Source organism: Schistocerca americana, chromosome 2 (assembly GCF_021461395.2).
Source record: "Schistocerca americana isolate TAMUIC-IGC-003095 chromosome 2, iqSchAmer2.1, whole genome shotgun sequence".
In the NCBI taxonomy this organism is placed as follows: Eukaryota; Metazoa; Arthropoda; class Insecta; order Orthoptera; family Acrididae; genus Schistocerca; species Schistocerca americana.
Window position 1 is genome coordinate 256,798,123 of NC_060120.1, and position 16,291 is coordinate 256,814,413.

Here is a 16,291-nt window from a genome sequence, read left to right on the forward strand (position 1 = left end):
TGTGTATGTTACTCATCTTTATTTCCTAACAATATTCTATGTATACATTTAGCACACTGTAATTGTAAAATTGTTTAATTTACAGCTGAGTCAGTTTTGTTCATTATGCCACGTGAAGTAATTGTATTCTACATCTGTAAGAATATGTTCTCTAAAATGGATTTGTAACTACATAATTTTAAAAGAATGTAAATCATGCTGACCATTTGGCTACAGACTTAGTCACAAACAGAAGTAGATATAGACATTACTTTTCAAACTGAGAGGTTCTTTCATTGTGCATATGAGAGAAAGTGATGGAGGAAATGAGACTTCTGCACAGGACTGTACGCTGTTTGGAAACTTTTTGGCGTATCAAAACTGTGCAGCAGAAAGTGACTTGAACCTGGAGCCATGCAGTTGTGTTACTGACAATCCTATCCAGGCATGACTCACCCTCTCTTATTTTCCAAATTTCTCAGAGGCTCTGCCATATACCTTGCCAACTAGAACTGCTGGAAGAAGCTGTGGCAATGTTTCTGAAGTCGTGCGTGGATAGCAGCACTGATCGCAAAAGGTTGGGCTCTGTGTTTGAGTTCTGGTCTTGCACACCATTTTAATATGTGTGGAAGTTTCAGTATGAGACTGTTCAGAAATTAAATCGAGGATGGAACTTGATGAGACAGAAATAATTTAAAAATGGTATGAAATTATAAACACAGAGGTAGTAAAAGTGAACATCAATAAAGAAGAGGAATGAAGACAGAGATGGTGAATATGAACTCAAAGATAGAAAAGAAAACAAGATATGCCACAAGAAAATGAAATAGGGACAAAAGGGAAAATATATGAATTTTAATTAATTATATGTGCAACTAGGGACAGGAATGTTTTGCAAATACAACAGTGTGAAAAATAACATGAAATAGATGGTTTTTTGGAAATAATACAAAGTTGGTAATTTTTATGTAACATCTTGAAATTTGTAATTTTCCACATAAAAGATGTTATAAATCTGTGTATGACAGTTTACCAATATTTGTAACTGATAGTTATTGAATGTTGAAATTGCATTTTGCCTTCTTTCTTCCTCAAGGCTGAGGTTCACTTATAATCTTAAAATGATGGCTCATTTCCCACATAACAAATTGTAATGTGCCTTCAAGAATAGTACCCAATTTGACTAAAACATAGAATTTGGCAAACAGATAGCAATGAGTTTGGCAGGAAATAACATCAATATTGGCAAAAAAATACTGAAATCAGAGAAAATAACACCAAATTAAAAAAAAACACAGAAAAGGAAAAAAAGCCATCAAAATTGGCAAAAAATAGAGAAATTGGCAAAGAAATAGTGAATTTGGAAAAAAATGAATTTACCAAAAAATAATTCTGAAGTTGGAAAAAAGTAACGCGCAAAAGGAAAAAAAACATCAAAAATGGCAGAAAATACCAGTGAAATTGGCAATAAAAAGGAATTTGTCAGCAATATAGCATTGAATTTGGCTAAAAATAGTACCAAATTGGCAAAAAGTAACCCCAAATTCATCAAAAGATAACATCGAATTTGGCCATAAAATAAAATGATTTTTTCCTGTCCCTTTGTATAACATAATGGTAAATGTGGTGAGGTAGTAGATATATGTTAGTAGTGAGGTGTTTTAGTGCAGGTTGGGGCCACTGTGGATAGAATCTAACCAGTAAACATAGAGAAAGTTCCCATGGAAGGGGTTACGGTGAGGTGCTATTAGGAGGAGGAATCCCAATTTTCTGTAGATGAATGAGAAACCTAAGTCAGATCTGTCTTATTTTAAAGTTTCCTTTAGTGCAGAGTAGTTTGTAGTACAAGTTAAGTCTGTTCACCTGTTCTCACAGACAGTTTAAGAGACTTTGTGTCAATTCAGAAAGTGTAACACTGTTTGCATGATGTTCAATACTTGAAATGGATTATCTCACAGGTGTGAGGAATTGTACAAGTGATAGGACAGGAGTACATAGTTGTAAGAGGTTGTACAGACAAATTTTGCAATGGGGACAGTTCCATGTATATGACTCATTTAACAAGAAATTGATGGAATAGAAGCACAGGTTAACATGAAAATAATTCAGATGTTTTAATTTTAAGCTGCTCTGACTGATGTAAGCAGAATTTATCAGTAGAGTGATTCTCACTTTGTGACATGACTTTGAAAAGGTAACATCCCTGGCAGGGGGGTTGGTTGAGTCTATCCACTCCAAGGGTGTTGTTTGGTGAAACATAGAAGACTCCTGTCTTATTTTTGGGATGACTTTTTTATCATGGAGAAGTGGAGATGACTTGTATGCCACAGAAAATCTTGTGACTGAATTTGATGGGGGGGGGGGGGCTGAAGTCAGCATATTTTTGTTATGATATGTATCCAAATGGTTGTTTTTCCTACTAATGCCAAGGCCATAAAAAAGAAAATGTTTTTAACGACAAAGATGGCAACAGTTTCAATGCAAGTAATCCTGTTTGTTGTTTATTTGACATATTTTGTGAGATTGAGGTCAATGTACCATGGGATTCACGGAAGAAATTGGTGGATCTCTGTTGGGAAAATGACTGCATATGTCCTATGCTCAATAATTCATATGTGAAGCTGACAGAACGGTTAGGACAGTGTATTTAGGAAAATGGTAGTGCACACAGTGTATGGTTTAGGTGGAGTAAGCAACTTTGTGGTTTCAAATAGGATGAGGTTTTTTAGAAGATTTTATGAATCTTCTTGAACTATAGAAATAGAGCCATAGTAAGAGATTCAGTTAAGTGGAACTGTCAGATTGTGTAGATCATTCATCACATTTCACCTGGTCAAATACCACATTAATGGCAGACAACAACACAGTCCTGGACTGGAAGAATATTGTCAACTCCCACAGAAATTCTCAGTTTAGACATTCCAGGAATTTCTTACATGTATAATGGTTGTACCATAAATTCCTTTGTGCTGAAATCATTGTCCCAACTTGACCACCACCAAAGCATTGACTGTGGCAACTGTACTTTGTGCGTTTTAGTCTGTCGCCACTACCAGTACATTTGTAAATTTATTTCTACTATTATTTGGTTTTTATTAGTTTAAGAAAAAGCTAACTCTCATCTTGGGCTCAAGAAAGATTTTTTTCCCACTTCTGATGGTGTTATTTGGTGGAAGAAACTGTCTGTGCTAAAAGCTCATGTTCAGTTGTTATGTATTCTTAATGTAATCCATGACCCTTGATTTCATTCTTCATTTTTCTGTTTATGTTCTGTAAATGTCATTAATGTCTTATAAGTCAGATGATAATTACTAAAATATTCATTCATTTTTCTGTAGCATTGTTATATATGAAGGTGGTAGTGTCATGAGTCAAGCCAGGTCCCTGTGGAGATTGGAACTTGCAAGAACAAAATGGGCTGGTGGCTTCATTAACTGGTCCCATCCAATGAGAATAAGGCACTTGACAACTGGCCGTTACCTCGGTGTTAATGAAAATAATGAGCTCTGTCTTGTCACAAGGTAGGAAATATTTCAATTTTTGTGTTTGCACATGTCCTAATTCTCACTATAAAGATAACATTTTGAGCTGCAGACAGGCACACCGAAAAGACTGTCACATTCTGTTACAGTTATAGATGTTGTGCCATCAGCAATTCAATGTGTCATCTTTACAGTGAATCGCAAATATATAATTTTCATAATATTGTTAATATTCCAACCTTGACTTTCATTGTTTCATTTTCTAATATTGCGATTTTGCACCACTATGCTGTCATGTTCAATGTTCTTTTAAGAAAGACAGTCACAAACTCACATAAAATGTAATTTTTTCCAACATTGTATCTAAAAAACAATTGCTTTCAATATGGCATTGAAAAGTTCTGGTATTATGTAACTAATTTAGAGTAAAGATAACAACTCTCTGAATGATAGAGGTGTTACGTCATCAGTGCACAAACACACACACACACACACACACACACACACACACACACACACACACACACACACACACACACCAGTGCAGCTACATCGTGCCATGAAAGATACTGTGCCACGACTGCAGTAGGTGGTGAGTGTGAGGGAGGATTTAGGAAAGGTGATGATGGCTGGGAGGGAGGCAGCATGTGCAAGAGATAGGAATGTTGAATGGGAATTCAGCAGGTGCATTGGATAAGAATGTAGCATGTTTGTGTAGTGAACAGTGGTGATGACGAGGAGGAGGGGAAGAAAGAACAGAGGAAGGTGAGACTGTGGGAAAGAGCATCTACATGCTGGATGAGTAAAGTTAATGTTCCTGGATTGGGTGGAGGTGGGTGTCATCCAGAGAGCTAGCAGAGATTGAGGGTTGGAGGATTATAGGAAACAAGAATGTGTTGTAAGGACAACTCCCATCTACATAGTACAGAGAAGCTGGTGTAAAGTGGGAGGATCCAGATGACAAGTGTTGTGAAGCAGCTGCTGAAAACGAGTGTGTTGTGCTCAGCAGTGTGTTCCATCATTGGGTAGTCAACCCTGCTTGTGGCCACAGTTTGTTGGTGGCCATTCATGTTAGTGGACAGCTGAGTGGTCATGCCCACATAAAATGTTATACAGAAATTGCAGCAGAGCTGCTTTCATGGGTATCCGTGCATGTGATGGTATAAGTGAGACTGGGATGGGACTGAAGTAGGACGTCTGGTTGGGTGTATAGGACACAGCAACATTACCCATGTGGCAAGGAGTTGGAAGTGGGTGTAGTGTAAGGATGGATCACGATGTGTAGATTGTATGGACAGTGGGATACAATTTGGAGAGGGGGGGGGGGGGGAGGAGGATTGTGGGTAGGATGTTTCTCAGTTCTGGTCGCAATGAAAAATAGTCAAAATGCTGATGATGGATATGGTTCAGCTGTTCCAGTCCAGCGTAACAGTGTGTGATGATATGCGTGCATCTTCGCAGCTGATTCTTTCTTGGGGGGGGGGGGGGGGTGGAAGGATTAGGGGCATGTAAGGGTATTGTGTAGGAAATCTGTATGTGGTCCAGGTCTGGGGGATGGCAACAGTCTTTGGAGACCTTAGTGAAACCTTCAACATGCTGGGTATGGGAATTCACATCACCACGTATGTGCCATTCACAGGTTGCCAGACTATACAGTGGAGATTCTTTGGTGTGGAGTGGATGGCAGCTATCAAAATACAGGTGCTGTTAATGGCTAGTAGACGGAGGTATGGATTGAACATTCAGAGAGGTGGAGGTCAGTGTTCAGGAAGGTGGCACATTGAGCTGAATTGATTTGAGAATTAACAATCATAAGTTAAAAAAAGGAAGAGTATGGTTGAAAGTATTGTTGACAATTACTTAACAGGGATGGAGCACGAGCTCATATACTACAGCTGACGCAGGAACTGATAATCACACGTGACCTATTAAAAGAAATGAAGTTTTGGTTTTAATATTTTGTTATCTGTGGAGCCATTTGAAATAGAGTACAGATCTCGATAAGACAAGTATGGCAAAAGAAATTGGGTGGCAGTCATCCTGATGCTTGCCTTTATTATTTTAAGGGATCCTAAATTTTGATGACTGAACAGTTGTTCCTTTGTAAATTGTAATTGAAGAATTACTATAAATTCTTTACTAAAAACGTATTTTCAGTTATGTGCATGTTTACATATTAGTGAAATACAGCCATACATGAAATAATAATTAGTATTTTCTCCTTCAAAATAGGAATATTCAATCATTTTTCACTACCTCTATCTTTTTTTCATAGGGATGAAGCAACAATTGCATCATCAACATTCTGCCTGCGCCAAGAAAAAGATGATCAGAAAGTGGTACTTGAAGACAAAGATCTTGAAGTGATTGGCTCACCCATAATAAAATATGGTGACAGCACAGTCATAGTTCAACATTCAGAAACCTCACTTTGGTTATCATATAAGGTACAAATAATTACTCATGTAATGTAGATTCTATAAAACTTTAAAAGATTTGTGAAAACTGGCAGTAAATTTTGTGTACTGCGTGTATTTGCAGATCAATGGAATGCACTTGTTTCATCTTTCTCCCTCTATCGAAAATATATCATAATGCTGTTAGTTTCTTGGTTGTTACATGTACATTTCCATAATTTTTAATGATAATATTGTGCAAAGAATAGTTGCTGCTTACCATATAACAGAGATGCTGAGTTGCAGGATAGGCACAACAAAAAGATATCAAACAAAGCTTTTGGTCAGATAGGCCTTCATCAGAGTGGACAACAGATACACACACATACAAATGCAACTCACACACTCATGTGCAGATTCCTTGACTTTAGCCATCGGGTGGTGGGTTTCCAGTTTCCGTGTAATAGGTCAGGAGTTCACTACACACAGGAAGCAGCTACTCAGGTAGCGGGGGTTGTGTGGAAGGGACTGGTTGGTCTTCTGGCTTAGAGGGTCTCAGGAAAGCACAGAAAGGGCATCCGTCTAAAAGGGGGCAGGTAAAACACACTAAGGTAGTTGTAGAAACAGTCAATATTGTAGTTGTAAATTGTCGTAGCTGTGTTGGGAAAGAACCAGCGCTCCAAGCCCATATAGAAAGCACTGAAGCTCAAAGTAGTTCACCTTTTAGCGAAACTGGAGTAGATAGTTCCTGCGAAATAGTATGGGTAGAGGTTATATTTGACAATCGGACTAAACTATTCATTGGATCATTTTACCAACCCCCCAACTCAGAAGATATAGTTGCTGAACAGTTCAAAAGAAACTTGAGTCTCATTTCAAACAGGTACCCCACTCATACAATTATAGCCAGTGGTGACTTCAATCTACCTTTGATATGCTCGAAAGATTATATGTTTAAAGCTGGCAGCAGGCATAAAGCGTCATCAGAAATTGTAGTGAATGCTTTCTCAGAAAATTATTTTGAACAATTAGTTCATGAGCCCACTCAAAGTGTAAATGATTGTGAAAGCATACACGACCTGTTAGCAACAAATAATCATGGACAAATAGGGAATATTAAGATGAATACAGGGATTAGCGACCACAAGGCAGTTGCTTCTAGGCTGAATACCATAACACCTACAGCCATCAAAAAGAAACACAAAGTACATCTATTTAAAAAAGCTGATAAAAATGCGCTGAACGCCTTTTTAAGAGATAGTCTCCCCTCCTTCCGATCTGATCACGTAAGCCTAGAAAAGATGTGGAATGATTTCAAAGAGACAGTATCAACAACAGTTGAGAGATATATACCACATAAATTAATAAGTGATGGTCCTGACCCCCCACAGTACATAAAATGGCTCAGATCTCTGTTGCAGAAGCAATGAAGAAAGCATGCCAAATTTAAAAGAACACAAAATCCCCAAGATTGGCAAAGTTTTGCAGAACTTTGAAATATAGCTTGTACTTCAATGTGAGAAGCTTTTAATAATTTCCACACTAAAACTCTGTCTCAGAATCTGGCAGAAAACCCAAAGACATTCTGGTCATACATAAAGCACTCAAGTGGCAAGACGCAGTCAATACCTTCACTACACAACAACAATGGTGAAGTCACTGATGACAGTGCCACTAAAGCAGAGTTATTAAACACGGTTTTCCAAAACTCGTTCACCAAAGAAGGTGAAGTAATTGTATACCAGTCAGGTTCCTTTGAGAGTATGCTGATACAATAGCACCATATTTAGCAATTATATACAACTGCTCGCTCACAGAAAGTTATGCACCTAAAGACTGGAAAATTGCTCAAGTCGCACCAATACCCAAAAAGGGAAATAGGAGTAATCCGCTGAATTACAGGCCCATATCACTAACGTCAATTGGCAGTAGGGTTTTGGAACATATACTGTGTTTGAGCATTATGAATTACCTCAAAGAAAACGATTTATTGACGCATAGTCAGGACAGATTCAGACAATATCATTCTCGTGAAACACAACTAGCTCTTTATACTCATGAAGTAATGAGTGCTGTTGACAAGGGATGTCAAATTGATTCCCTATTTTTAGATTTCCAGAAGGCTTTCTACGCTGTTCCTCACAAGTGTCTTCTAACCAAACTGCGTGCCTATGGAATATTGCCTCAGTTCTGTGACTAGATTCATGATTTCCTGTCAGAAAGGTCGCAGTTGGTAGTAATAGATGGAAAGTCATCGAGAAAAACAGAAGTAATATCCAGCATTCCCTGAGGAAGTGTTATAGACCCTCTATTGTTTCTGATCTATATTAATGACATAGGAGACCATCTAAGTAGCCCTCTTAGATTTTTTGCAGATGATACTGTCATTTATTGTCTTGTAAAGTCATCAGATGACCAAAACAAATTGCAAAATGATTTAGATAAGATATCTATCTGTATGGTGCAAAAAGTGACAATTGACCCTGAATAAAGAAAAGTGTGAAGTACGTGAGTACTAAAAGAAATCCGCTAAATTTTGATTATGCCATAAGCCACCCAAACCTGAAGACTATAAGTTCAACTAAATACTTAGGTATTACAATTACAAATAACCTAGATTGGAATGATCACACAGATAGTGGTGTGGGTAGAGCAAACCAAAGACTGTGATTCATTAGCAGAACACTTAAAAGGTGCAACGGGTCTACTAAAGAGGCTGCTTATACCATGCTTGTCTGCCCTATTCTGGAGTTCTGCTCTGCGGTGTGGGATCCGCATCAGGTAGGACTGACAGATGATATCGAAAAAGTTCAAAGACGGACAGCTTGTTTTGTATTATCATGAAATAGGGGAGATAGTGCCACAGACATGATACGTGAATTGGAGTGACAATCATTAAAACAAAGACTTTTTCATTGTGATGGGATCTTCTCATGAAATTTCAATCACCAGTTTCTCTTCTGTTTGTGAAAACATTCTGTTGGCACCCACCTACATGAGGAGAAATTATCATCACTATAAGATAAGAGATCAGGGCTCGCACAGAAAAATTTAAGTGTTCGTTTTTCCCGTGCTCCGTTCAAGAGAGGAACCGTAGAGAGACAGCTTTGAAGGTGGTTCATTGAGCCCTCTGACAGGCACTTTATTGTGACTAACAGAGTAACCATGTAGATGTAAATGTAGATGGGTAGATGTAGATGTATGTGTGAGTTGCGTTTGCATTTGCGTGTTCGTGCGCGCGCGCGCGTGTGTGTGTGTGTGTGTGTGTGTGTGTGCGCTGTCTATTCTGATGAGGGCATGTTGGACTGAAAGCTTTGTTTGACAGTCCTTTTGTTGTGCCTATCTGTGACTCATTTCTGTTATATGGTGAGTATCAACTATCCTTTTCACAAGATTGTCATTATTCCATTCTGGATTTTCCATTGTTCTGTGATTTTTAAAATAAATCGAACATAAATGTATGTCTGCATTAATAAAATGTGCTCACATATTTCCAATGTTATTGTGGCTTAGTAATTGTGAACACACTAGACTCTCGCTAATCCAGTCATTCCTGAGACATATGGGTACCGGGTTAGCAGAAGTGCCAGATTATTGAGTGTCTGAAATTTATTTTATTAATTTATTTTGTTTTTTTATTTATTTTGAAAACATAGGGGATATACAGTAGTGTACTGTACTTTATTAAACCAAAGGATACAATTTTAAAACAGAGGATATACTTTATTAAATCCAAAAAATACATTAATATTCAAATAAAACTTAGTCCTTGAGTGTAAAATATACTGTTCATGATTATACAGTTGTATCACTCACTGTAAAACATGTCCCTCATTTTTAACTGTCACAATGATGATACGCGATGGTGGCTTGCTTTATGATGCAGTCACTTTACAAGCATTACATTGGTACTGCATGTATCTGGTTGTTGCATAATGTACTCCAGGAAGACCTTGGCAGCTTCATCACCAGCTGTGTGAGAAATGTTCATGCTCTCTCCTCCTGTGTCTTCTTCTTCAGGACTTTCATCATTACTTTCTTGCACACTTTTGATTATTTCTTCATATGTTAAAGTTTGGTCTGTATCACAGTTTTCCTCATTCAGCCACTTAGTAACATTTTCATCATCAATTTCTAATTTCTTCTCCTCCTGGAAGGTGGTGGAACATGTCAGTGTACAAAGTAGTTGATAATTGCGAATTGACACTCATCGCTGTCTCTCACTACTGGATCCAACTCGGCATCAGTGGATGGCCACAGTTTTCTTCTGCTCTTCATTGTGGTAGTGCTCTCCACTTTGTCACATGCCTCGGCTGCTTGGAAAACAACATCACGTATGTTAATTGTCTCGATAGAGTCATTTTCACTTTTGTTCAGCAAGGAGACAAGAAGTGAATGTCCATAATGATGTTTAATTGATTCCAAAATTCCCTGGTCCATGGGCTCAATTGGGGCTGTCATGTTGGGTGGGAGAAAGAGTGCTTTTATACCATCAAACTTTAGAGAAACATCTGAAGGATGACTGGGAGCATTGTCAATTATAAGGATAGCTTTCAGTGGAAGCTTTTCCTTTTTTAGATCTTCCCTCATTGCTGGTACAAACGTTTCATGGTACCACTGAGAGAATATTTGTCTGTCTGTACATGCTTTCTTTTGAGCGCAATACTGCAATGGTAGAGTATTTATGTCAGTGTGTTTAAAACACTGTGGATGTTGGGATCTTCCAGTCACCATAAGCGGTAGTTTATGACTCCTATTTTCATTACAACACGCCATTAATGTTACATGCTGTTTCTGCTGCTTGTAACCAGGAGCTTCCTTCTCGTTCTTGGCAGCTAATGTTTCTGAAGGAAGCATCTTGTAAAAGAGTCCCGTTTCATCAGCATTATACAAGGCATCAGCTGTGAAATCTTCTTCCTCTGTTATCTTCCATATCTTGCTTACAAACTCATCAGCACCCTTATTGTTATTTGAACGACTTTACCCGGTGACTATCAGCTGCCGAATGCCATGTTGTTTTTTCCAGTTTGATAGCCAACCTTCACTCGCTGCAAACACATTACTACAGCCAAGTTGTTTGTTAAATGCAGCTGCTTTTTCCTTTATAGTTGGGCCACTGACTGGAATTCCTTTACTGTGTAGTTGTATGAACCATCTATAAACAGCTACATCCAGTTCTTCATTCTCACTCTTTCGCATAACCTTCCATTTTACCAACTCACTATCCATTTGTCTTGAGTACTGTCAAATAACATATTCTTTCTTTTTGATGTCATAAATAATTGCTTGTCCAACACTGAACTCAGCAGCAATGGCTTTCTGCAAAGAACCTCGATGTAACTTATCTAAAATTTCGAGTTTCTGATTGAGTTCTAGCATAAGGTGTTTCCCTTTAGAAGACATGATTCTGAGCTGTAAATAAAGCTACAATTTCAAATACAGTATATAAAGCATTGTTTAACTAAGCATTGTTGTGCATGATAATTCATTGTGCACGTGTTTTTGGATGTGTGCTGGATTCTGAGAGGCCACACTACTGAGGGCCAGATTAGCGAGAGTCTAGTGTATTGGAATTTAAATGAAGTGCATGGTGACTATCATTAGCATTTTAGCTCTGCAAAATACTTAAGCAAGTTCCAGACAATATTTTGAAACCTGAAACAGTGCCTTTTCTTAACTGTCATGCAATGTGATAACCACTGTATTCTCTTTAAAATTCTTTTCTCATGACAAGCATTTTTCTGCATGTCAAACCCCAAAAGAAACAACATAATTCAGCATGGCATCACCAGATGCATTAGCCTTATTATGTCATAAGTCTCATGCAGACCTTCCACTCCGAAAACTAAGAAATCTTACAGCCATCACAAGAAGTTTCTACTGATACTAGATACATTAACCTCTAAGATGCTCAAGAAAATTACATTGAAGTCTCATGTAAGAAACAGTAATATTGTTAGTAGCATCTTTGAAGGAAGATTGTTTGTTAATAAATGTTGGAGATGGTACTTGTTATTTTCGTATGTTGTTCATGTAAAGATAATACTTCTGACTGCCCCGTAGTGAGTGATACAAAATGTTCTGATGTGCAGCTACCACTAGTGCCCAGATCATAAAATAAAATAGCCCACTGTCCCTTTTGACACAGTTACTAAAACATGACCAAATTTTCTGTACCCATTAGGCTTATGAAACAAAAAAGAAAGGTGTGGGGAAAGTTGAAGAAAAGCAAGCTGTCCTTCATGAAGAAGGGAAAATGGATGATGGGTTAGACTTTAGCCGCAGTCAAGAGGAGGAATCGAGAACGGCTCGTGTTATAAGAAAATGTAGTTCCCTTTTCACAAAATTTATAACGTGAGTACTGAATCATCTAAAAATTAATTTTTGTATAATTATATTAATTAATAGTTATTACTCCTCTGCATATGTTCAGGTGTGTAATAGGAATTTTTGTACCAATTTGGTAAGCTAAAACATTCATTTAATTGCAATGTAATGAATTATAAAAGAATGCTTGAAGATAGTATAAAAGAGGTAATTATGTAATGTGTTTCAGGGGACTAGAAACACTGCAGACAAATAGACGACATTCATTATTTTTTATGTCTGTGAATTTAAATGAAATGGTTATGTGCCTTGAAGATTTAATAAACTACTTTGCTCAGCCAGAGGAAGAAATGGGTAAGCATATTTTCTAGTATCAGTATTTATATAAAACTGTGCTCAAATGTTCAAATGTGTGTGAATTCCTAAGGGACCAAACTGCTTAGGTCATCGGTCCCTAAACTTACACACTACTTAAACTAACTTATGCTAAGAACAACACACACACCCACGCCTGAGGGAGGACTCAAACCTCCGGCGGGATGGACCGCACAGTCCATGACATGACACCTCAAACCATGCTAAAACTGTGCTGTATTAAGTAGATTTTGAAATGATAAATAGGCCAAGTGAAATCTTATGTGTTAATAAAATAATGCAATTTCCGTATGTCATCCATATGGGAACTGGTTCAGAATTTTCAACTGTTTGTGACGTAAAAGACAAGTTAAAACAATTATCCATGGCACTCACTTTTATTTTCTTCTACAGCATGTTTCACCCTTATCTTCAAATGGATCAGTGGTTTACATTGCATTTTTGTTTTCTGGATATAACCAACTGTCTGTTTTGAACTTAATTTCAAAAATGTTCCAGAAGAAAAAACACTGAGGTCATTATAAATATGCATGTTCAATATAATTGGCACAAAAACATGAAAAAACAATATAAATGGTCCAGAGGGTACGATCATATGGGGTATCAGACATAACTGATGATTTCTTGATAGGGAGGGCACAGCATGTTATCTTGTATGAAGGGTCATCAACAGATCTAAAAGTAACTTCGGATGTACCCCAGGGAAACGTGTTAGGTCACTTGCTGTTTATGTTATATATTAATGCTCTTGTGGACAATATTAATAATAACCTCATACTTTTCGCAGTTGATGCTGTTATCTATTAGGGGCGTTCAAAAAGAAATGAGTCGGAGGCATAATTACAGAAACCAGTACCTGTATGTTACAAGTATTGACCCTGTCTGTTGAGACACTTGTCCCACTGTGACACAAGGTAGTGAATGGCTCCCACTTAAAATTTCCAGGGCTGCGATGTTAACCAGTTCTGCTTGTACAGCTGGACATTGTCATCCAAGGTGACTTGTTTGCCCCTCAGAGCCTTTTTAAGGGGACCAAAAATGGCGTAATCATAGGGAGAGAGGTCTGGGCTGTATGGAGAATCTCCCATTTGAATTTCTGCAGGAGTGCCGCGACTGTGGTGGCCCTATGAGGCTTTGCATTGTCATGGACCAAAATGACCACAGGAGTGAGATTGTCTGGTCGTTTTGATTTGATAGCTTGGCAAAGGGTGGTCAAGGATTGCGAGTAATGTTGGGCATTCACTGTTGTTCCATGCTGCAGGAAGTGAATCAGAAGGGGGCCATCTTGGTCAAAGAAGAACGTCAGCATAACCATGCGACTGGCGGCGTTGGATGATTGATGCATGCTACTGTTAGCTCTCTATAGTCACATGACAAGCATGCATGCCCTCTAGCGACAGGCTGTGTACTTCCACGCTCGGGAAGGATCACACCTTATTACACATGCCATGATATTACCCTCCTGTCACCAGATTGTGCATTCCAGACTCTGACTCGTTTCTTTTTGAACGCCCCTTTTTCAGTGGAGTTCAGTAACGAATCTGTACAAGTATTCAGTCAGACTTGGGAAGATTTCAGAATGGCACTGTGATTGACAGATTACTTTAAATTTTCAAAATTGTAAAATTGTGCACTTTGCAAAACAAAAAAACATGGTATCCTATGAATATAATATTAGTGAGTAACATTTGGAATATGTAAACTCATACAAATACTTAGATGTAACACTCTGTAGGGACATGAAGTGGAATGATCACATAAGCTTAGTTGTTGGTAAAGCATGTAGCAGGCATCAGTTTATGGGTAGAAAGTGAGGTGTCATGCACCGTTGTTGGCTGGGTGCAGCTGAGTACTTGTGCCACTTCCCTACTCCATCATTCCTACTGCTTCTCCCCTTCTTACCACTCCCTTCAGCTTGCAGTCAGTGCTGCCACCATTTCTTGCCACTAGCCTAGCAGCTGCGACAAGAGGCAGGGAGGCATGAGGAGTGGTTTCTTTGGATCTGACTCTCAGAGACTGTAGATGCAGCGACTGGAGACGGCGGTCATGTGTGCATTAGTTGTGTGTGAGTGATTGTGTGAATGTGTGTGTGCACTCGTTTTCTGACAAAAGCTATGGCTAAAAATTTAGTGTGAGAGTGTGATTGCTTTTTTCTACATGCCTGTCTGTGGCTCAGCAATCATCTTTATGGTGAGTTGCCACCTATCTTCATTATTATTGATTCTCAGAGCATTAACTACAAGCAAATCTGGGATACGGCTATGGGCACCTGCATGGCACCATCCTATGCCAACCTATTTATGGGCCATCTAGAGGAATGTTATGTTAACAGAGCTTGTGACTGGTAGCAGAGAGCAAAAATAACAGCATTTGAATGATAATTCAGCTCAAAATCATACTGTGATCTTTGGTGTTTCATGCTAAAGTTACAAAGGAAAAGCAGAATGTGAAGAATTACTATGCTCAGGATCATACCCCGTTTTGTACTATCTTGTGCAGTATAAATGAAGGAAAGAGAACAGAAATGGAAGGACAACTCCACATACAACATTGTTGTTATTAGTTGCATCCCGTGTGGAAGCAGCTAGTGGACAAACTCAAATGAGAAGCTAACAAAGAAATTAGAGGAATCTTTAAACCTTGTTTAATCTACTGCTCTCTAATAAAATTAATAGGCGTTTATTTTTTCCCTTTATTTACTTCAAATCAAAGCAGAAATGCATAGTGCCTATGTTTGCGAAAAGGTCTTCCAAGAATTCAAATCTTTCTCTTTTGTCACAAAATTATTGTTAATTTAGCTTTTGGTGTTATTAAGTAAAATATTTTTGTTTCATTTCTTTAAATGTAGTATGTTTTTCTGTTCAATTCCAGAACATGAAGAGAAGCAGAACAGACTTAGAGCATTGAGAAACAGACAGGACCTGTTTCAAGAAGAAGGAATATTAAACCTCATCCTTGAAGCTATTGACAAAATTAATGTTATCACATCACAAGGATTCCTAATTGCCCTGTCTGGAGATGATACTGGCCAAAACTGGGAAGTTATTTCAGGATATCTGTACCAGCTTCTTGGTAAGAATATTTCTCTGTAACCATTGTCTTGCCTAAAAGTTATTTTCTGTCCATTCAAGTAATAGAAATGAAACCATATGGGTGAAATTTCTTCAGACATCCTGTATTGTTTGACTGTGGAGTTTGTTGGCACTGCTACATCTCTCCCAATCCAGTCTTATTTCTCCTAACTCATCTATTATGTCCACTGCAAACAAAAAAATAATTTTGTTTAATATTTAGCCATGTGGTATTGTCTAGTTGTCATCACATACCTACTGTAGTGCGCTTGGAGTTGAAACCTGACATGGTGACTGACAGAAATTGTTGAAATGATAAAAGTAGAATGACCATGACCATGACCAGAATTGACTGCTTTATGTTCACTGCCAGCCTTGTCCACCAGGCGAAATTGTGATTAGTACACCTAACATGTCAGTAAATAAGGCTGTTTCAAACCCAGTTACACACAAACTTTTCAACGACTATTAACACATAGCGCCACTTTTGCTTTCATAATTGTAGACTCAGTAAATATCATCTTATGGTAAGTGCTGTATTAGAAATGCCATTAGATAAAAAAGTAGAAATCGTTTCAGCTAAAGTGTTTAAATAACTATAAACTCACGTAACCCAAATTTGTGTTTCGTTTACCTGTAAGTGCAATCCAAATTAGCACCA

At 38.0% G+C, this 16,291-nt stretch overlaps 1 protein-coding gene across 1 annotated transcript in view; it reads left to right on the forward strand.

Annotated features, from left to right (window-relative positions):
* LOC124595722 (ryanodine receptor) overlaps nucleotides 1-16,291 on the forward strand; it is a 690,379-nt gene that overhangs the window by 203,238 nt on the left and 470,850 nt on the right. Inside the window, exons 10-14 of the mRNA XM_047134588.1 lie at nucleotides 3,318-3,500; nucleotides 5,737-5,908; nucleotides 12,042-12,211; nucleotides 12,414-12,538; nucleotides 15,431-15,631. Coding sequence (XP_046990544.1) covers nucleotides 3,318-3,500; nucleotides 5,737-5,908; nucleotides 12,042-12,211; nucleotides 12,414-12,538; nucleotides 15,431-15,631 — 851 coding nt within the window. The remainder of the gene's footprint in view (nucleotides 1-3,317; nucleotides 3,501-5,736; nucleotides 5,909-12,041; nucleotides 12,212-12,413; nucleotides 12,539-15,430; nucleotides 15,632-16,291) is intronic.